At 44.3% G+C, this 23718-nt stretch overlaps 1 protein-coding gene across 1 annotated transcript in view; it reads right to left on the bottom strand.

The window, feature by feature from the left end:
• Positions 1 to 20220, bottom strand: part of LOC106584192 (cadherin-2) — a 94207-nt gene extending 73987 nt beyond the window's left edge. The window contains exons 1-2 of the mRNA XM_014169186.3: positions 19838 to 20220; positions 7952 to 8090 (exon numbers count right to left, since the gene is read on the bottom strand). Coding sequence (XP_014024661.1) covers positions 7952 to 8090; positions 19838 to 19885 — 187 coding nt within the window. The 5' untranslated portion in view covers positions 19886 to 20220. The remainder of the gene's footprint in view (positions 1 to 7951; positions 8091 to 19837) is intronic.
• Positions 20221 to 23718: the final 3498 nt, after the last annotated feature.

The following is a 23718-nucleotide window of genomic DNA, read 5'->3' as shown; positions in this document are numbered from 1 at the left end:
AAGAGCAATTACACTTCACACATCAAGCCAACATAATGTGACTTGCAGGTAAGGTTGCATTTCCCAAGTAAATTTCCAAAGTTCCCTAAAAATCCCAGTTGGAAGATTCATTGAAATCCTTCAACCAGGATTTTTATGAAAATCTTGGAGTTCTGTTAAAGTTACTGGAATTTGCAGGCCACTTGCAGGCCTGATGTGGCATGTAAACCTTGAGTTTCAGGCCTCAAAATAAGGCCATATTAGATAAGTATTGTCGTAAAGACTTTACCCACAATGATAACATTCACCTAGGAACTCACTTGGTGAAGGCCACAGAAATGAAAATAAACTAATTTAACAACCATGTCTCTGTCACAAATAAATACAGTCATGGCTGGTAACCCTACAATTCACTCGATAAGGCACACTCAGAAATTATATTGGAGGCTTGGCATATTGGGGGTGTCACAGTGACTCATTGACTATCAGTTTGAGTAATGACTACAAAATCACTAAGTAACTGTATTAAGTGCAATGGGTTTCCTCAAACGTTTTGAGTTATGACAGCACATTGGGGTTTACAGTGCACTGTGTGTTGTTCCTTCCGTCACCTTCTCCTGTTTTTAAACATGCTACAATATAGTGTATGTAACACACACATGCACTTACACCCACACTCACACTCAATACACACACTCAGTCAGAGGCATGGTCAAACACTCTACTGCCATGTTATCCTGTCTCTCAGTCTGTTGCACTGAGCGTTGTCCTGTTCTGGTACACTGGGTGCATACAGAACCACACACACCACCCCGTGACTTAACTGTTGAAAGCCATTTCCCAACTGAAACAGATACAGGATGCCTCCACCCCCTCCTCTCTATGTAAACTCCCTGTAATTGGTTGACAGAGTTTCTCCAACGCTAAACCAAGTGTTGGGCTGCGTCACTTATGACACCCCTTTGACCATACCCCTCTTTTTGAGTTAATATTCACACGTAATAATATCAAAGGGATTCAATGACTTCCTGGATGAGAAAATAACGAGGCAGGAAACAGGAAGAATTTATCTCCAGGCTGTGCCATCTGTCTCATGGTTATGTCCCAAATGGCACCCGATTCCTTACATAGTGCACTACTTTTGACCAGAGCCCTATGGGCCCCATGTACAGAGTAGGGTGCCATTTGGGATACAGACAAAGCCTCTGAGACAAAGAGAACCATGGTCGTACTGGATTGATTCTATTAACCTGTCTGGGCTAGGGGGCAGTATTTTCATGGCCGGATGAAAAACGTACCCAATTTAAACAGGTTACTACTCTGGCCCAGAAACTAGAATATGCATATTATTAGTAGATTTGGATAGAAAACACTCTGAAGTTTCTAAAACTGTTTGAATGGTGTCTGTGATTATAACAGAACTCATATGGCAGGCAAAAACCTGAGAAAAAGTCAACCAGGAAGTGGAGGATCTGAGATTTGTAGTTCTTCTTTCTAGTCCCTTTCGAAACTACAGTATCCGTTGGGTTACGTTGCACTTCCTAAGGCTTCCATTGGCTGTCTAAAGCCTTCAGAAAGTGGTTTGAGAATTCTCCTGTCACTGGGCAGATAATAGGAGCTCTGAGTGGACTGCCTGGCAACGAAGGGATTGCATATGCGCGGTCACACGAGCACGCTGTTACTTCTTTTTCTCCTTGAATGAATACGCTATTGTCCGGTTGGAATATTATCGCAATTTTACGTTAAAAATACCATAAAGATTGATTTTAAACAGCGTTTGACATACTTCTAAGTACGGTAATGGAACATTTTGACATTTCGTCTCTGGTTCCGCACTCGTGTGTTATGCCTTTGGATAAGTGATCTGTACGCACAAACAAAATTGAGGTATTTGGACAGAAATATGGATTATTTGGAACAAAAACAACATTTCTTGTGGAAGTAGCAGTCCTGGGAGTGCATTCTGACGAAGGTCAGCAAAGGTAAGACAATATTTCTAATAATAATTCTGAGTTTAGATTGCCCCGAACTTGGCGGGTGTCTGTATAGCTCATGATGGCTGAGCTATGTACTCAGAATATTGAAAAATGTGCTTTCTCCGTAAAGCTATTTTAAAATCTGACACAGCGGTTGCATCCATGGGGTAGTCTATCTATAAATATTTAAATAATAGTTATATATTTTGTCAACGTTTATGATGAGTATTTTTGTAAATTAATGTGCACATTAATGTGGTTTTGGTGGGAATACATTTTCTGAACATCACGCGCCAATGTAAAATGCTGTTTTTGGATATAAATATGAACTTTATCGAACAAAACATACATGTATTGTGTAACATAATGTCCTAGGAGTGTCATCTGATGAAGATCGTCAAAGGTTAGTGTTTCATTTAGCTGTGTTTTGGGATTTATTGACACATGTCCTTGCTTGGAAAATGGCTGTGTGATTATTTTTGTCTATGTACTCTCCTAACATAATCTAATGTTTTGCTTTCGCTGTAAAGCCTTTTTGAAATCAGACAATGTGGTTTCATCAAGGAGAAGTGTATCTCTAAAACGGTGTAAAATATTTGTATGTTTGAGAAATTTGAATTATGACATTTTGTTGTTTTTGAATTTGCCGCCCTGATATTTCACTGGCTCTGTCCCGCAGGAGCGTCCCACCTAGCCCATAGAAGTTAACAATGGTGGTTTCAACCAAATCAAAAATGTGGACTTTGGCCTTTCAAACTAAAACCAAACCAATAAGGTGTCCTCCTTGTGTGTGTGTGTGTGTGTGTGTGTTCGTGTGTGTGTGTGTATATACAACCTAATGGCTAATCTCCGGATACAAAGAACCGACTAAACGATTCAGCAGGACAATCAAAAGGTTATTTAGCAGAGGTGACGTTGTAAAACACACACGTCTCTCTCGTTTTCCTTCCCTTCTCTCCCTCTCTCCCTCCCTCCCTCTGTGTTTTACCATGGCACCCTGTCAGAACACTAGCTTAAAAGGTCATATCACAAGTCAGTTTCACAGGAGCCAATGAAAAGCAAATAAAATAAATAGCCAACAGACTAGAGACTACAACAGGACAGGTAGCACAATAAACATGAATTAACCATCCCGAACACACAGAGACTCACAGCTAGGTCTGCCTCTGTATGCCTCTGGCACTAGTATCAACAACACACACACACACACACACAATAGTGAGACCCCGGGTGGGTCATCCTGTCTGTACACACACAAAGGTCATTGATCAGAGGATGGATACAGGCTGACAATATTAATATAATTTATCACACAGTGTTTCATTTGTATGTGGAGTGTGCGTGTGTGAATGAGTGTGTGGGGAAACACCCACTGTGTGTTTGACGAGGCAGATGGTTTCAGCTCCTTCCACCCCACTGCCCCCAACCCTCACATCCTCCCCTAATACTCACCTAATCCTCCACCTCCCTCAGTGATCGTAATGAAAAACTCTTCCATATTGTTGCAGAGTGTATACTCCACCCACTCACTGCAAAACTTACCAACAGGCCATTAAAAACTGTAATATCTTATGTTACCAACGGGCCATTAACCTGTTAGGGCTAGGGGGCAGTATTGACACGGCTGGATAAAAAAACATACCCGATTTAATCTGGTTACCACTCCTACCCAGTAACTAGAATATGCATATACTTATTACATATGGATAGAAAACACCCTAAATTTTCTACAACTGTTTGAATGGTGTCTGTGAGTATAACAGAACTCATTTGGCAGGCAAAACCCTGAGACATTTTCTGACAGGAAGTGGATACCTGATGTGTTGTATTACCTTTAAACCTATCCCATTGAAAAACACAGGGGCTGAGGAATATTTTGGCACTTCCTATTGCTTCCACTAGATGTCACCAGCCTTTACAAAGTGTTTTGAGTCTTCTGGAGGGAGATCTGACCGAACAAGAGCCATGGAACGATGATGGCCAATTAGACACCTGGCGCGCGAGTTCATGTTGGGTACCCTCGTTCCAATACGTTATAAAAGAGTATGCATTCGTCCACCTTGAATATTATTCATGTTCTGGTTAAAAAAGGCCCTAATGATTTATGCTATACAACGTTTGACATGTTTGAACGAACGTAAATATATTTTTTCCCCTCGTTCATGAAGTGAAGTCCGGCTGGCTTAGATCATGTGCTAACAAGACGGAGATTTTTGGACATAAATGATTAGCTTTTTTGAACAAAACTACATTCGTTATGGACCTGTGATACCTGGAAGTGACATCTGATGAAGAGAATCAAAGGTAATGGATTATTTACATAGTATTTTCGATTTTAGATCTCCCCAACATGACGTCTAGTCTGTATCGCAACGCGTATTTTTCTGGGCGCAGTGCTCAGATTATTGCAAAGTGGGATTTCCCAGTAAGGTTATTTTTAAATCTGGCAAGTTGATTGCGTTCAAGAGATGTAAATCTATAATTCTTTAAATGACAATATAATATTTTACCAATGTTTTCTAATTTTAATTATTTAATTTGTGACGCTGACTTGACTGCCGGTTATTGGAGGGAAACGATTTCCTCAACATCAATGCCATAGTAAAACGCTGTTTTTGGATATAAATATGAACTTGATAGAACTAAAAATGCATGCATTGTCTAACATAATGTCCTAGGAGTGTCATCTGATGGAGATTGTAAAAGTGTGATTTCCCAGTAAGGTTATTTTTAAATCTGGCAAGTTGATTGCGTTCAAGAGATGTAAATCTATAATTCTTTAAATGACAATATAATATTTTACCAATGTTTTCTAATTTTAATTATTTAATTTGTGACGCTGACTTGACTGCCGGTTATTGGAGAGAAACGATTTCCTCAACATCAATGCCATAGTAAAACGCTGTTTTTGGATATAAATATGAACTTGATAGAACTAAAAATGCATGCATTGTCTAACATAATGTCCTAGGAGTGTCATCTGATGGAGATTGTAAAAGGTTAGTGCATCATTTTAGCTGGTTTTATGGTTTTGGTGACCCTGTCTTTGAATTGACAAAACATTACACACAACTCTTGTAAATGTACTGTCCTAACATACTCTAAATTTATGCTTTCGCCGTAAAACCTTTTTGAAATCGTAAAACGTGGTTAGATTAAGGAGATGTTTATCTTTCAAAGGGTGTAAAATAGTTGTATGTTTGAAAAATTTGAATTTTGACATTTATTTGGATTCAAATTTGCCGCTCTTGAAATGCACCTGCTGTTGATGGAGTGCACCACGGGTGGCACGCTAGCGTCCCACCTAGCCCATAGAGGTTAAAAACTGTAATATCTTATGTTTCACCGAGTCGTGGCCGAACGACGACATGGATAATATACAGTTTTCTGTTCCAGTAAAAAAATGTACGTGCATCGGCAAGACAGAACAGCTGCCTCCGGTAAGACAAGGGGTGGCGGTCTCTGTCTATTTGTCAATAACAGCTGGTGCATGAAATCTAATATTAGGAAATCTCGAGGTTTTGCTCGCCAAGAAAGTTTTCATTTATATTTTTGTAGTTGTCTATTTACCACCACAAAACAATGCTGGCACTAAGCAAACAAGAAAATGCAAATCCAGAGGCGGCGCTCGTAGTGGCCGGTGACTTTAATGCAGGGAAAAATAAATCTGTTTTACCTCATTTCTACCAGCATGTTACTTGTGCAACCAGAGGGGAAAAAAACTCTAGACCACCTTTACTCCACACACAGAGACACGTACAAAGCTCTCCCTCGCCCTTAATTTCGCAAATCTGACCATAATTCTGTCCTTACAAGCAAAAACAAAAGCAGGAAGTACCAGTGACTCGCTCAATACGGAAGTGGTCAGATGATGCAGATGCTAAGAATCCCAGCCGCGAGCTGCCCAGTGACACGAGCCTACCAGACGAGGTAAATGACTTATATGCGCGCTTCCAGGCAAGCAACACTGAAGCATGGATGAGAGCACCAGATGTTCCGGACGACAGTGTGATCATGCACTCCGTAGCCGATGTGAGTAAGACCTTCAAACAGGTCAACATTCACAAGGGCGCAGGGCCAGACGAATTACCAGGACGTGTACTCCGAGCATGCACTGACCAACTGGGAAGTGTCTTCACTGACATTTTCAACCTCTCCCTGAGATAGTCTGTAATACCTACATGTTTCAAGCAGACCACCATAGTCCCTGTGCCCAACAACACCAAGGTAACCTGCCTAAATACCTACTGACCCATAGCACTCACATCTGTAGCCATGAAGTGCTTTGAAAGGCTGGTCATGGCTCACATCAACACCACCATCCCAGAAACCCTAGACTCACTCCAATTTGCATACCGCACCAACAGATCCACAGATGACGCAATCGTTATTGCACTACACACTACCCTTTCCCACCTGGACAAAAGGAACACCTACATGAGAATGCTATTCATTGACTACAGCTCAGCGTTCAACACCATAGTGCCCTCAAAGCTCATCACTAAGCTAAAGACACTGGAACTAAACAGCTCCTTGTGCAACTGGATCCTGGACTTCCTGACGAGATGCCCCCAGGTGGTAAGGGTAGGCAACAAAACATCTACCACTCTGATCTGCAACATGGGGGCCCCTCAGGAGTGCATGCTTAGTCCCTTCCTGTACTCCTAAATCCCCCATGACTGCGTGGCAAAGCACGACTCCAACACCATCATTAAGTTTGCCAATGACACAACAGTGGTAGGCCTGATCACAGACAACGATGAGACAGCCTATAGGGAGGAGGTCAGCGACCTTGTGGACTACAGGAAAAGGAGGGACGAGCACACCCCTATTCTCATCGAGAGCGTCAAGAGCTTCAAGTTCCTTGGTGTCCACGTCACCAACAAACTAAAATGGTACAAATACACCAAGACAGTCGTGAAGAGGGCACGACAACGCCTGTTCCCCCTCAGAAGACTGAAAAGATTTGGCATGGGTCCTCAGATCCTCAAAAACTTCTACAGATGCACCATCGGGAGCATCCTGACTGGTTGCATCACCGCCTGGTATGGCAAATGCTCGGCCTCTGACTGCAAGGAGCCACAGAGGGTAGTACGTACGGCCCAGTACTTCACTGGGGCCAAGCTTCCTGCCATCCAGGACCTCTATACCAGGTGGTGTCACTGGAAGGCCCTAAACATTGCCAAAGACTCCAGCCACCCTAGTCATAGGCTATTCTATCTACTACTGCACGGCAAGCAGTACCGGAGCGCCAAGTTTAGATCCAAAGGCTTCTTAACACCTCCTACCCCTAAGCCATAAGACTGCTGAACAGCTAATCAAATGGCTACCCGGATTATTTACAATGCCCCCCCTTTTTTTACGCTGCTGCTACTCACTGTTTATTATCTATGCATAGTCACTTTACCCCTACCTACATGCTCATATTACTTCAATTACCTCAACTAACCTGTACCCCCTCACATTGACTCGGTACCGGTACCCTGACTCGTAATTGTTATTTTATTGTTGCTCTTCTATTTGTTTTACTTTAGTTTATTTAATAAATATTTTTCTTAAAACTGCATTGTTGGTTAAGGGCTTGTAAGTAAGCATTTCATGGTAAAGTCTACACCTGTTGTATTCAGCGCATGTGACAAATACAGTTTGATTTGATTACCCAACCCTCAGTCCTGGCCCACAGCTAAAAACATTACGACTCAAAAATCACACAAACATAATATGAAGCTACTCCCAAAACATATCATGTTAGGTTACTCCCCAAAAATATCCCCACCCAGAGTTTTAGGTTGTTGTTTGAATCGCCAACCCAGAGCAGAGCCAGATACAGTTCAGCATTCACCATGAACTCTACTCAAAGTACCGTGCACAACAACCAGGCAGAGAGGCTGTGTGTGTGTGTGTGTGTGTGTGTGTGTGTGTGTGTGTGTGTGTGTGTGTGTGTGTGTGTGTGTGTGTGTGTGTGTGTGTGTGTGTGTGTGTGTGTGTGTGTGTACCGGTGAGGAGTGCTTGTCCCTCTCTCAGCTCCTTGTCCACGGCAACACTGTACTCCCCCTGGGTGAAGCCTCGTGTGCACGGCATCGACCCCTGCCTCCGTGGCAATGACCCCACGGCCCCTCCGCCCTGCACAGCAATCTAGAGAACAAGAACAGAAGGGTGTGGAAAGAAATATCAATATAGTCCTGGATAGGTTACACATACTTAAATATGTATGCACTCACTGCACTGTAAAATGCTTTGAAAAAAGTGTCTACAGAGTAGCTTATATTAAAAGAGTTCATAACGATGTAATAACCACTAATAACTATCATAATAGGCAAGAGAAGTGACATAATAACCACCATCAAATGCAATATATTATAGGCTGCATAAAAGAGACATACTGTTCTAATGTATAATGTATAACATAACAACATATAGGTCTATAACTGTGTCAAATAACAGCAACAATAATTGCACATTAGGAGGGGCCTAGCCTAGCGGCACAGACAGACAGATAGATAGACAACTAATATCTAGTGTATAGGCTACCTCTCTATGCCCTCCGCCCTACCCCCCTCACAGAACGGCACAATGACATATGTTGTTGTTAAGAGTCCACTCAGGCTGGTGATTGGAGTAATGAGTGTAAGGGTAAGCAGGGTAAGCAGGTAGCATGATTAGACTGAGAAAGACCTCCTGTCGGCATCCCAAATGGCACCCTATTAGTGCACTACCAATGTGCTCTGGTCAAAAGTGGTGCGCTACATAGGGAATAGGGTGCCATTTGGGATGCGGGCCCTATACAGCACTTCAGAAACGCACCCTCCCTCTTCTCCACCATCATGGTAATCACAGATCTGATATGGCTATTCAACTGAAAGCTATGTCTTGGAACCCCTTGCTTGCTTTCACCTACCAGATTGTTTCAGATCAGTGATTCATTCAGGGAAGATATGGAGGAATAGGGTATTTCAGAAATATTGAAACATCGGTGTGAAGGCAGGGCACAATCATGGGAAAACGGAGCCGAGAACAAACCGGACCAGCTCACATCATAGTGTGTGTGTGTGTGTGTCAAAAAGCTGTAACCCTTGACCTTTCCATGGCGTAACCTAACTCATTCATCTCATCCCTATTCTATTAATTTCTAATCAAAACCTCTAATCTGCCAACTCTCTGCAAATTACTCTCATCTGTCTCTATTTATTTGTACCTCTGTTGCTTATCTTAGCCTAATTTCTAACATAAAACATCTCCAAACATGTTTCAAACACTCTGATACTCTTCTAAATGAATACATTAATGCAATGAGGATGCAAAACCAAAGGGGTTGGGTAGTAGGGCTGACCCCATTTAGTCGACAGGTCGATTGTTTGGTCGATAGGCTGTTGGTCGACTGAGATTTCTTTAGGATGTTAAAGGTTCTAGATAGAACCCTTTGCCTCACAAAGAACCCTTGTCTTCCAAAAAGATTCTTCTGATCAAAACAGTTCTTGGTAGAACCCTATCCCTCTGCAAAGAACCCCTTTGGAACCCTTTTTTCTAAGAGTGTATAAAGAACAATCTCAAAATCCTGTTTTTAATAAAATGTGATGATATTTGGATGAAACCAGATCAAAGTATGATGACCAAAGTACGAAAAATGACTGTTGCTTATACATTTATTTTTTTATTGACTTTATATTTATACACGGTGGGTCACAATTGAGAACAGAGTCTCATTTGCAAGGGAGCCCTGTGAACATGAACATACAATAAATAATATCAATACAATAAATACAACAACATTATTCAAAACAAACACAACTCTCACATATCACCTTCCTTAAACTCAATCTAAACTGTCCAATGAAGGCCAGCGAGTCTAATTTCAAGGTTGCCTGAAGACTATTCCATGAGCTGGGGGCATAAAAACTAAAAGCATTTGTCCCCGTGGGACCTCCAGAATCAGCCAGTGTAGAGAGTGGGTATTACAAGTGCTGGATCTCAAGTGCTGGATCTCCAGTTAATATGTGAGCAATATTGGGCCCTTCTGGTAGTCAGAGACTCCCAGCCAACAGAACTATACAAAATGCAGTGATGTACACAAAAATGGTACCCAGTGATAAAACACAGTGCTGAATAATAGACTGAATCTAATGGTTTTAAAGCAGAGGCTGCTGCATGCATATAGATTATATCCCCATAATCAAGTACTGGGAGAAGCGTTGCTTGAACAATCCAAAGTGAGGCAGGATGTATTTAAATAAAATAAAAAAAATCTTAAATCTCAACTTTTTTTCAATATAGCACATAATCTAAGAAAGTATTTTCATGGTCTAAACAATATAGCACCTAATCTAAGACAAGTGTAGCTGCTGAAACAGTGCTATGTCCAGGTCTAAAACCAGATTGGTGCTCATTAAGAATAGAATGAGAAGTTAAAGTTCTCAGCTGAGAGTTGGCCAGGGACTAAAACTTTGGCGTAGCAAAATAGCTTGGAAATTGGACAGTAGTTATCCAATTCAGAAGGATCTCTGCCTTTGTGTACGGGGAGGACTTCCAGATCTTAGGGATAACCCCAGAAACAATTGTCAAGTTAAAAACATAGGTTAATGATTCTGCAATAAGTGGGTCAGAAAGCTATAGCAAAAGGGATCAAGTGAGTCACCCTCAGCTGATTTTTTTTTTTTTACATAAATCTTCAACAAGGCACTTAGTACATCATAGACATCCAATGGTTGAAATGAAAATGAGGAATGTGTATCTGGGAATGTATCTTTCTCTGCAACTTGGCTCAAGGTGCATAAAAGACTCCCTCTGCTGGAATCAGAGTTTTAAAAAGCAATTTTATCAAATAGGTGGCCCGCAAATCAAATCAAATGTTATTGGTCACATACACATGTTTAGGAGATGTTATTGTGGGTGTAGCGAAATGCTTGTGTTTCTAGCTCCAGCAGTACAGTAATATCTAACAAGTAATACTTAACAATTTCACAACGATACACACAATACACACAAATCTAAAGTAGAGAAATGGAATTAAGAATATATAAATATTTGGACAAGCAATGTCGGAGCGGCATAGACTAAAATACAGTAGAATAGAATACAGTATATACATATGAGATGAGTAATGCAAAATATGTAAACATTATTAATGTCAATGGTGTGCGTACTGGTAGCGGAGTCAGGTGCAGGAGAGCAGAGAGTTGTGAACAGGCGCACACTTTATTTAGGCAGGAGAAACCAACAGACGGACGCCACTGCGTCAAAACCTCCAGCCAATTGGCAAAAGTGCAAAACGCGCAAACAGTCACAATAATTATGTTCAAGCAAATAAACATACCTCGTGACAAAACACGGAATATACGAACACCAGTCTGGCGCGTCAAAACTGACACGTAACACAAAACAATTTCACACAAAGACATGAGGGTGGAACAGAGGAATAAATGCATGCAGTGTGATTGGGGAATGAAAACCAGGTGTGCAGGGAACAAGACAAAACAAATGGATAAATGAAAAATGGCGCGGCGATGGCTAGAAAGCCAGTGACGTCGACCGACGAACGCCGCCTGATCAAGGAGAGGAGCCGACTTCGGCGGAAGTCATCACAGTACCCCACGGTGTCGGCGTGCCGCAGCAGCAGTTCAGGGTCCAACACATCCGCCACCAGAACCCAGCACCTCTCCTCCGGACCGTACCCCTCCCACTCCACGAGGTACTGAAGGTCCCCCGCCCGACACCTCGAATCCAGGATGGAACGGACGGAGTACGCCGGGGCCCCCTTGATATCCAGAGGGGGCGGAGGAACGTCCCGCACCTCAGACTCCTGGAGCGGGCCAACCACCACCGGCCTGAGGAGAGACACATGGAACGAGGGGTTAATATGGTAATCGGGGGGAAGCTGTAACCTGTAACATACCTCGTTCACTCTCCTCAGGACTTTAAATGGCCCCACAAACCACGGGCCCAGCTTCCGACAGGGCAGGTGAATACCAGGGCCTCACTGCGGTGACGGTCAGCGCTGGTATTTTGGCGCAGGGCAGCCTGCTGGAGGTGACCATGGGCAGCTTCCCATGTCTCCTCCACACGCCTGAACCAATCGTTCACAGCAGGAGCCTCAATCTCACTCTGATGCCAGAACCGGCTGGTACCCCAATACACACTGAAAGGGTGAGAGGACGGTGCGGGCAATAGGACCACAGAAACCTGCCCACATCCTGGTTACTATTTCCATCTGCCCATTACTCTCGGGGTGGAAGCCTGAGGTGAGGCTGATCGAGACCCCCAGACGTTTCATGAATGCCCTCCAGACTCTCGAAGTGAACTGAGGACCTCGATCAGACACTATATCCTCAGGCACCCCGTAGTGCCGGAAGACGTGTGTAAACAGGGCCTCCACAGTTTGTAGGGCCGTAGGGAGACCGAGCAGAGGGAGGAGACGACAGGACTTAAAGAAATGATCCATAACGCCAAGGATCATGGTGTTTCCCTGTGAGGGAGGAAGATCTGTCAGGAAATCCACCGACAGGTGTGACCAAGGCCGTTGTGGAACGGGTAAGGGATGTAGCTTACCTCTGGGCAGGTGTCTAGGAGCCTTACACTGGGAGCACACTGAGCTGGAGGAAACATAAACCCTCATGTCCCGAGCCAAGGTGGGCCACCAGTACTTCTCAGTCAGACAGTGCACCGTCCGACCGATCCCCGGATGACCAGAGGAGGGTGACGTGTGGGCCCAATAGATCAACTGGTCACGGACAACAGACGGAACGTACTGGCGCCCAACACGACACTGGAGGGGAGCGGGCTCTGTACGCAATGCCTGCTCAATGTCCGCATCCAGCTCCCACACGACCGTCGCTACCAGGCAGGAGGCCGGGAGAATGGGAGTCTGATCCATGGGCCGCTCCTCTGTGTCATACAGCCGGGACAGTGCATTTGCCTTCATATTCTGGGAACCTGGTCTGTAGGACAGGGTAAACACAAAACGGGTAAAGAACATGGCCCACCTTGCCTGACGAGGATTCGGTCTCCTCGCTGCCCGGATGTACTCCAGGTTGCGGTGGTCAGTCCAGATTAGGAAAGGGTGTTTAGCCCCCTCAAGCCAATGTCTCCACGCCTTCAAAGCCTTAACCACAGCCAACAGCTCCCGGTCCCCCACATCATAGTTCCGCTCCGCCAAGCTGAGCTTCTTCGAGAAGAAAGCACAGGGGCGGAGCTTCGGTGGCGTGCCCGAGCGCTGAGAGAGCACGGCTCCTATCCCAGCCTCGGACGCGTCCACCTCCACTATGAATGCCAAAGAGGGATCCGGATGGGCCAGCACGGGAGCCAAGGTAAACAGCTCTTAGGTGCCCAAAAGCCCTGTCCGCCTCAACCAACCACTGCAGGCGTACAGGATCCCCCTTCAGCAGTGAGGTAATGAGAGCAGCCACCTGGCCAAAACCCTGGATAAATCTCCGGTAGTAATTGGCAAACCCTACAAATCGCTGCACCTCCTTTACCATGCTGGGAGTCGGCCAATTACGCAGGGCTGCAATGCGGTCACTCTCCATCTCCACCCCTGATGTGGAAATGCGATACCCTAGGAAGGAGACGGCCTGCTGAAAGAACAAGCATTTCTCAGCCTTGATGTACAGGTCATGCTCCAACAGTCGTCCAAGTACCTTGCGCACCAAGGACACATGCTCGGCGCGTGTAGCGGAGTATATCAGAATGTCATCGATATACACCACTACACCCTGCCCGTGCAGGTCCCTGAAAATCTTGTCTACAAAGGATTGGAAGACTGATAGAGCATTCATCAACCCGTACGGCATGACGAGGTACTCATAATGCCCTGAGGTGGTACTAAACGCAGTCTTCCAGTCGTCTCCCTCCCGGATACGCACCAGGTTGTACGCACTCCTGAGATCCAGTTTAGTGAAGAAGCGCACCCCGTGCATTGTCTCAATCTCCGTGGCGATACGAGGTAGCGGGTAACTGTACCTCACTGTGATTTGATTGAGACCTCAATAGTCAATGCACGGGCGCAGACCTCCATCCTTCTTCTTCACAAAAAAAGAAACTCGAGGAGGCGGGTGAAGTGGAGGACCGAATGTACCCCTGACGCAGGGATTCGGAGACATATGTCTCCATAGCCGCCGTCTCCGCTTGCGACAGGGGATACACGTGACTCCTGGGAAGTGCAGCTTCTACCAGGAGATTTATCGCACAATCCCCCCTGTCGATGGGGTGGTAGTTGAGAGCCAAATCGGCATATTCTGGGGGGATGCGCACGGTGGAGACCTGGTCTGGACTTTCCACCATGGTAGCACCAACAGAAACCACTACACACCTCCCCGAGCACTCTCGCGACCACCCCGTGAGAGCCCTCTGTTGCCAGGAAATGGTGGGGTTATGATGAGCCAACCAGGGAAAGCCTAGTACAACGGGAAAAGCAGGAGAGTCAATGAGGAAGAGACTGATTCTCTCCTCGTGACCCCCTTGCGTCTCCATAGCCAGGGAGATGGTGACTTCCCTGATTAGCACGGACCCTAATGGTCGACTATCCAGAGCGTGTACCGGGAAAGGTCTAACCACAGGAATAATGGGGATCCCTAAACTAAGGGTGAACGCTCTGTCGATAAAATTCCCAGCTGCGCCTGAATCGACGAGCGCCTTATGCTGGGAATGCTCAGGAAAATAAACAGGTACAAACAGGTGGACAACAGAGGACTCTGGATGAGAGTGGTGCAGACTCTCCAGACTCTCCAGAGTGCCCTGCCTGCTGCCTCGACTCCCAGAGGGACCAACCCGGCACCGACCGGCAGTGTGCCCTCTGTGGCCACAGATGGTGCACGTGAAGGCCCCTCCTCCAGCCTTCCTACGTGCAGCCCCTCCTAGCTCCATGGGCACCGGAGCGGGGGTGCTGGAAGACGGAACCGACAGAGCCCCCTCTGGACATCCATGGGTGACCAGCAGGTTATCCAACCGGATGGACAGATCCACCAGTTGGTCAAAAGTGATGGTGGCATCCCTGCAGGCCAACTCCCGTCGGACGTCCTCGCGCAGGCTGCATCGGTAGTGGTCGATGAGGGCCCTGTCGTTCCATCCGGCGGCCAAGGTCTGGAATTCCAGGGCAAACTTCTGTGCGCTCCTCGTCCCCTGCCTCAAATGGAAGAGCCGCTCCCCCACCGCTCTTCCTTCGGGCGGATGGTCGAAAACGGCCCGGAAGTGGCGGGTGAACTCCTCGAAGTGGTCCAACGCCGCGTCTCCTTCTCCCCATATGGCGTTTGCCCACTCCAGAGCTCTCCCCGAGAGGCATGAGACGAGGGCGGACACTCACTCCCTTCCCGAGGGAGCTGGGTGAACGGTGGCCAGGTATAGGTCCAGTTGTAAGAGGAATCCCTGGCACAGTGCTGCCGTCCCATCATACTCCGTGAGAAAGGAGAGACGCATCCCACTGGAACTGGATCCGGACAGGACGGGTAGAGGTAACCCCGGTTGCGCTGGTTGAGGCGCTGGAGAGGCTTCCTGTCTCTCCCAACGGTCCATGGTCTGGACAACGCGATCCATCATGGCACCGAGAGGATGCAGCATTGCCGAGTGTTCCTGGACGCGTTCCTCGACTCCTCTGACCCGGGTACCTGCTCCTGCTGACTCCATAATAGGTGTGAAATTCTGTCAATGGTGTGCGTACTGGTAGCGGAGTCAGGTTGAACAACTGGATTTGGATCGAGCTTCCCAACACCAAAGAAGCCCCACTAGCCTCAGGCCACTTCCCTCCATTTGGCCTACGGTGGGTGACGTGCTTCCATGCTTGGGCAGCAGGATTGGAGACAGTATAATCCACTAAATCCACCAGAAGTAACGGTCCTGCTCCATTTCCCAGGGGAGTGGAAGACTTCTTCGGGAAGGGGTCCCTGGAAAGCATTGGCTATTAGGTCAAGGAGTGTTGACATGGTGGTGATACTCTCAACACAACGGAATGGTGTCCAGCCTGTGGTTTAGAGAAGGAGAAAGTAGGCGGGGGTACTTTCCCAGGTAGATTAGGTAAGTTTTGAATCTGTTTGCTAAGAGTAGCCACTTCTTCCCTATAGTCCTCTGCGAGTAAACACTTGTTGCATTATAATTCTGGTCGGTCCACATTGTTCCAGAAGAGAGCATAGTATAAATACAGCTCCTGCAGCACATGAAATGCTTGCTTTTTACCCTGAATGGGGATGTCTCCGTGGGAAGAGACATAGGAAATAAATCCGTGGCCCAGAGATAGCAATATCAGGCAAAGCAATAATCTATAATAATCAAAAGAAACAATAACTGATGTAATTTTTCTGGACCTATACAGGCCGTTGGTAAATACAGCCAATACATAAAAAATTTAAAAAACGGAGAGACTGTTGCCTGTTAAACATAACTTTCAGTGACCAAAAATTCACTCTCAAACAAATATTTGCACTCGCTCTCCTTCCAGTCAAAAGCTGTGTGTGAGATGAGTGTAAAAGTGTGCTTAACCTAAAGTTTGATCATGAAGTTACTGGTCCCCTCCCCGTGTCAAACACTTGGATTCAGGAGGCCGGATTATTAATTAAGGGGATAGGGTGACGTCACCATAACTCTCTCGTTTTAATACACCAATGGTAGCGTGACATTCTCTTACTTAATTTAAATAAGTACCGCCTTCTAACTAACATCGGAAAAGGCATGTATGCAGAGGGGCGTGGTTTATGTAGATGGATAGCTACTCTACTGGCGCCATAATTTGACTGTAAGGCATCAGCAAGTATAATTCAAAGTTTACAATATCAATCTATGGCAAAGACACGTTTATGTTTCTCCTTTCATGTGTATCTGGTGTTAGCTAGTTACTGGCTAGCTAGGACTTCAGCCAGCATGGAACAAAAGTGTGGGGGGAGATTCAAAACTCTGACGCAGTTGTCATCCGTCAGTGCCACATCACAAAAGACACAACAAACGGGAGATGTGTAAAAAAAAATCTAAATAAATGTGTAGCACAAAGTTTTCTTGAGGTAATTCTACTGCAACACTGCTCACTGCATCCAGGATTCTTGACATAGGCCTTTCAAAGAGCAGTCAGTCAAAGTGAATAAATGAATATAAGCTTCCCGCCCACTGAGCCTGTCTTTTAATTTTCTTATATTTTGAGCATTTCTATCCCCCAAAAATATTATGGGTGATATTTTAGTCACTCAAAAGGCTATTTTACATGGGAATCAGATTGACTGTTCAGGACCTTTACAATTCCATGAGTGTTATGATGGTGTTAATTGACAAGTTGAATCAGGTGTGATAGCACTGGAACCACTGGGGGTTGCTGAGAAGAGAATTGACCACTGACTTTGTCAATTGACACAAGGCCATAGGTGAGTCTTTCACAAAACAATGCTACCGGCCATAGTCATCTATAACATGTTGTACTGGCATAACACATAACAGATTAGATAAACTGGAATGGCACTCTCACTCACCACTGCACAAAAAGAGCCGTACGCTATGCCCCAAAAAATGTAAATGAGCCGTCACCTTTTGTGAACTGCAAAGAGTTCTTTGAGTAATTATGGTTCCACATAGAACCATCACCATTCCCAAAGAACTCTTGATGAACCCTCTTTTCTTAGTGTCTAGGTTAGGGCTGAATCAAATTAGGTTATAGTGTAGCAGCCAACAGACTATAAAACAATTCACCCGTGTGCGCCTGTGTATTGTTGCATTAACATATCTAAAGACCATTCCTCTAAGCCAATTTGTGGAGCGGAAAAGCAGATACTGCAATGTCTATAAATGGTTACAGTTGTTACACTGTTACCTCCATCCATATCTCTAAATACACATCCGATTTAGTGCACGGGCACATATTCAGCCTTGTGACCTGTCTACAGTACACAATTATAATGGTATCGTCTCAAATAGCCATAACGGCATCGCATAGGCTAGAAACGTCTACCTTTCTACACCCGTCCCACAACCCTGCATAGCCTAGGTTACAGATCAAGCCTACAGTTAACGGCCACTATGAATCATGGGTGAATACAGAGCAGAGCATAAACTAAACGGTCCCTACGAGGTGATGTGGAATATTTCCATTAACAACAACACTTCCCTTAATCGAGTAAGCTATTGCCCGTCAAATGTGTAGCTTGATTAGGCAAATCAATAGGCAATTCAGTAAAGAAATAACATAGGAGAGCTGCAGTTTAAACAAAGTGTAGGCTACTGTAGCGACTATCACTGCAAGGTTGTGTGCTAGCCCGAAATTCAGATATTCATGTTGAAAAACCAATTATTTTTAAGAAAATGGAATGCACAATTAGCCTACATTTGAGAAAGATCCTAACGCATACCCCCTAAAAAAAGGGTTGGAAAAGGGTTCTTTGCGGAGGGATAGGGTTCTACCTAGAACCTTTAACATCCTAAGAACCCTTTTTGGAAGAAAGGGTTCTTTGACGATTCTTTGGAAGGCAAGAAGGATTCTTTGGAAGGCAAGAAGGGTTCTACATGGAACCATATATAATATTTCACAGCATACTCTATTGCTGGGAGATTTTCAGAATTGTTCGGTTTACTGGAATATCTGTGTTTTTTTATGTACGTTGATTAGTTAATACATTTTATGCTACACAAAGATAAATAACATACAGTTTTCTAAACAATCTGTTGGATTTATTGCACCCATTACTGAAATGGTTGTTACAGTTTACATGATTGAGGTAGTCTCAATATTTTATTTTCTCTACCCCGGCAGTCATTCTGAATGCAGGTTGTGGATGATTAACAATTCCACTTGTTGGATACCTTAACTCTGGCTGGGTTCAAGGTAGCTCCCTTCATAGACGCTTCTAGGAAGAACCTTTAGATGATAAAATGGTTATTGGAAGAACCCTACATAGAGGGTTTGAGGCAGAACCATATACAGGGGGTTCTTTGAAGATCCCTACAATGGGGGTTCTACCCAGCACCAAAAAAAAGGGACAAACCGAAAAACCCTGTTCGGTTCTACTTAGCACCTTTTATTCTAAGAGTGCAGTTTAAAATCAATATAAACCAACAGCCTAATATGTAGGCAATGTAGAAGGAAATAAATGCAGTCATATCCTGCAGACTTACGCCGAGTTGTTTCGCTCATTGGTTGGTTGTCACAGCGTTAATTACTCCCAATCTAAATGGCACTGTGTAATATTTGTAAGGTTCAAATGTGTGAATTCTTTGAAATAACTCATCCACCTGGTCAATTTATGTCAACATGACAAAACATTGAGTTGAGGAGAATGTGTTTTTCATAGGTGAAAGTAAAAAGGAAATTATTGGTATTTTATTTGTAAATGTTTGAATTATGGGAAAATCCTTGAATAATTATGTACACACACAAATTTACAAAACATTTAATGTTATTCTCACGGAGTAAATGCTTAATTTTGTTAGGAATATCGTTCCATCAAACAAAGGCTCAGCTATTTCTAAGACTGTATGCAATATTGCTTAATTTCATGTTACAAAAGGAATAAGCTACGAGCAAATATTATGACAACCAACCCCATACTGTGTGTGTGTGTGTGCATCCAACCCCGCGATGGGATTGTCGGTGTGTGACATCCAACCCTGCAATAGGGCTGGTAACTGGTTATCACAAGTGGACTGAGTGTTTGGTGGCTTATAACTCTTCGTTGGAATATAAAAAGGGTCCCCATTTCAACCCAAGACCTTGGTCTTTCTCTTAATATTGAAAATAATATTGTAAAGAATACTGGTGCTGAGAAATACAAATGAGAGTAATAATTGTGACAACCAACCCCGGTCTCCCCTAGTGAGTTGACCATCATCATAGAGCAAAAACCAACCCGTCACTCCGAGCCCTGTCCCATAGCCAACCAACCAACCCCACCACTACACCAAACCGAAGCAACGGTTTCGTAGCCTACCTGCACAGCTGCCAGTAACATCAGCAGCGCGATTAAGGTTCGAAACATGATTAAAATCCCTCCTTCGAATGTGTTGGGAAAAGCCCAAATCTCTCTTCGCGGTTCAATGCGAGAATGTTCACTAGTAAACGAGCAGCGGCGGCATGTAGCAGCCTCGTCTCTCTCCTCGCCGTCCCAGTTCTGTGCTGTGCTGCTGAGCGGAGTGCACTCTTTCTGGTACTGAGGCTGAATGACTTAACTGGCTACCAGTCGGACCGACCAACAACACGGGCCTCAGTGTCCCTACCTACCGGATAACATCAGATATGGCAGGAATCACACAAAGATCCTTTTCTCTCCCTCTTTGCCCTCTCCCTCTCCTCTTCTCTCCCGTCGGAGAATGACAGACCACGCCCCTCCTGTACAACCAAATTAGTCCTACCCTACACAACTCTCGGAGGGGTAAACGTGGTTGGAGAAGGGAGTTGGGTATAGGAATTGTCTTTTGATGTGAAATAATGACAGCCTATGATTGAGCAGTAAAAAAATGAGGCCAATGAATGACCATGTGAAGTGGCGCTCTTGGTGGTGGTTTCAACTAGCTCTCACAGTCTCATGTCAGAATTAGACATTCATCCATGTTTCTCAAACGTCCAATTTTAAAGTTGTTCCAAACATCACATGTAGTATTGTTTAAGGTTAAGTTTAGGCATTAACTCCGAAATATTAAGGTTAGGCATTAACTCTTAAGGGTTAAAGTAAAGGGTTAGTCTAGCAATACTGAAACCTACTTAAAGGTAACAGCACTCACTGTTGCACCTAGTGGCAGGTTTCCACATTATCTCCCGATGTCTTCAGACATGGATGGACATCTAATACTGACTTGTATCACGGGTGACCTGGCTCTTCAGTGAGGAGGCAAGAGAAGATGTTTGCAACGGACATGCAAAGTGAGGGATTTTATTAGTTAGAAGGAAAGGCGCCTAACCCAACTTACTAAACAGTAAATCAACTCTGGTAACGCCATAGAGAACTCTTCTTTATATCTGTCCCACAGGCAGCACCATTGAGGCCATTTGCATTTTCACCTAGGCAAGTCAGTTAAGAACAAATTCTTATTTACAATGACAGTCTACCGAGGAACAGTGGGTTAACTGCCTTGTTCAGGGGCAGAATGACAGATTTTTACCTTGTCAGCTCAGGGATTCGATCCAGCAACCTTTCGGTTACTGGCTCAACACTAACCACTAGGCTAGCTATCGCCCCCCATTTAGGCCTTTTTCGGTCACACTTTATTTGGATAGTCCGGATTTTCCATCTGTAGATGCTCATACTATTAACAAACTATCTGTTGATAAGCAACTGCTTGCTAAGGTTATGGTTAGGTTTAGAATAAGGGTTAGGGTAAGGGTTAAGGCTAGTCTTAGGATAAGGGTTAAGATTAGGTTTAGAGTTAGGGATAGTAGATAGTTAGTTGACATGTTACTGGTAGAGCATCTACAGATGGGCGATCCAAATTTTCTTCTTCTACTACTTCTATGAGTTGGTAAATAATCTGAAAGGGTGCATGCTGCCACCTGGAGTGTGTTGTTTGAACAGGTATAAAGCTAAGATTGGCGATTTACTGCCACCTGCGGTTATGGAATGTTTGTTCACAAGTATATTTCATTGGTTGACCCCTCCTGATGACCCCAATGGAATTAAGTGATCCTTCCTTAACCCATAGGAAGTCCGACTTGACTACTTCAAAATGGTGAAAGTCCTTCATGCTAAAACAGGCTTTTGGGCACCAATCTATAGTAGAAACCAATGGCTTTCGGCATCCGGTCTACACATTTGTTAAGCGTCAAAGGCCTACAGGTTTCAGATTGATGAAAAATAAATGCACTAGGCCTAGGCCTACTCAGAATTCAATCTGCCTTCTATGTAGTAGACCTATACTAGGCCATATATACAGTGCAATGAGCTGAGAGCGATAAAGCGAATTACTGGAGCTTTTTAGTGCAGTAGGCTTATCCTGCAGGCTGAGAGATGGGCAAGGATGAAGTGAGCAGATGTCGGAACAGGAGATGGACTCAACAATGGTGAAACATTGCATGCCATCATGGCCAGTTGGCCACTAGCAGGATTGAAGATGCAGCCAGTACATACACACACACACACACTCAGTGCTTCATACTTGCGCTTTCCTCTCTCTCTCTCTCTCTCACACACACACTCACACACACACTGATTGTCCTGGGATTGCAAGGACATTGCAGGTGTATGTTTGTTATTTGTAGGCTAATTGTTTGTGTGTGTGTTTGTGTTTTCATGCGGTGTCTCAGTGAAGCGAAAAGCTTTCAGCAGTTCCACTAAGTGGAGTCAAAGCCCAACGCTGATCACTACACTCCTCCTGCATACCTCTAGACTCTCGCTTTCTCTCTCTCTCTCTTCCTTCTCTCTCAGAACCTTCCTCTATCTTTCTCCCTCTGCCTTTTGCTTTCTCTATATGCCTTTACTCTCTCTCTCTCTCCCCCTGTGCCTTTCTCTCTCTTCTTCTCTTTCTCCATCTCACTCTCTTCTCTATGTCCCCCCCCCCCCCACCCCCACCCCACCCAATAACCCTCATCATGACCCTCAGAACAGAAGGACTTTCTTCAGACAACTGTTCATGGTTGCCTCCGCATGATGGAATCCATCCATAGACGGAATCCTGCCCCCACGGAGGCACTCACACTGAACACACCTACCAACTGTTTGTGAGTACCCCGTGGCCAGGTGGGTCTGGGCCAGTTTTGTTACTCCTTTCTGCATTAGAATTGTCACTGCTGCTCAAGCTAGCCTCTGTTCTTTTCAGATGTCCACACAGCTGTGCCCTTGAAAGATCCGAAAATAACAGGATGGACCAAAAACTGGTCACTCTCAGACATCCCTTTGTCTTTGCCAACGTGACTAAGTTACTCAGAAACAAGAGAGGAAAAACACTGGCTTCTTCTTACATCAGAGAAACAGACAGTGGAAATGTACAGGTATAAGGCTCATACAGTGCATGTGCATAACAAAGTTTGTAATTTGTTCCATCATAAAACATATGTGTTTCTTTGCCATAGATGAACAGGGTAAACTTTAAATTATATTTGCTTACACCCTACAGTCAGATTTTGACACCAGCTATCTAGCTATATAGACCATACCCCGCCTCATGGCCTCAAACTGCACCCTCTTGTTTCTCTCCATTGCCTACATGGACTTTAAACATTTGGATAATAAAGCATTTAAAGCATATTGAAGATAGAACTGAACTCTTAATGAGTTCTGAGAGCCGATCTGTTATCCAATTATTATTATTATTATTATTAACCCTGAATTATAATTATATAAAAGCCCCTTAGATATTTTCACAGACCAGAAACAAATCCTATTCATAATGAATAACCAGATGCGTGGCAAGCTAGATGCGTGGCAAGCTTGATTTTTACTTACTATATTACGTATTGGATCACTAAAAAATATAACTTTTACATTACCATGTAGTGTACCAATAAAATGGACTGACGGGGATGTGGACATACTCTGTATACATATCCCGAAAGAAAGAAATTATCTCACTCCAATACATTTTTATAGAAAGTTAGCAAAAATTGTTAAGATCTTGCTACTATGGAAAGGTCTATTTGTGGAAAAATCACCCTGATTAACCCTTTAGTCATATCACAGGTTACCTATTTGCTTATGGTTTTGCCTACACCTAGCGACCTGTTTAAATTATTTGAGCAAAAAATATTACATTTTATTTGGAATGGCTAGCCAGACAAAATTGAAAGGGCCTATTTATATAATGAATATGAATTCGGAGGGCAGAAATTAGAAATTAGAAATTACTTTATCAATTGGAACCTTTATCAAGTGGAAGGGGGGAA

Source organism: Salmo salar, chromosome 23 (genome assembly GCF_965601325.2).
Source record: "Salmo salar chromosome 23, fSalSal1, whole genome shotgun sequence".
Classification (NCBI taxonomy): Eukaryota; Metazoa; Chordata; class Actinopteri; order Salmoniformes; family Salmonidae; genus Salmo; species Salmo salar.
This window is presented reverse-complemented; position numbering and strand designations above follow the sequence as displayed.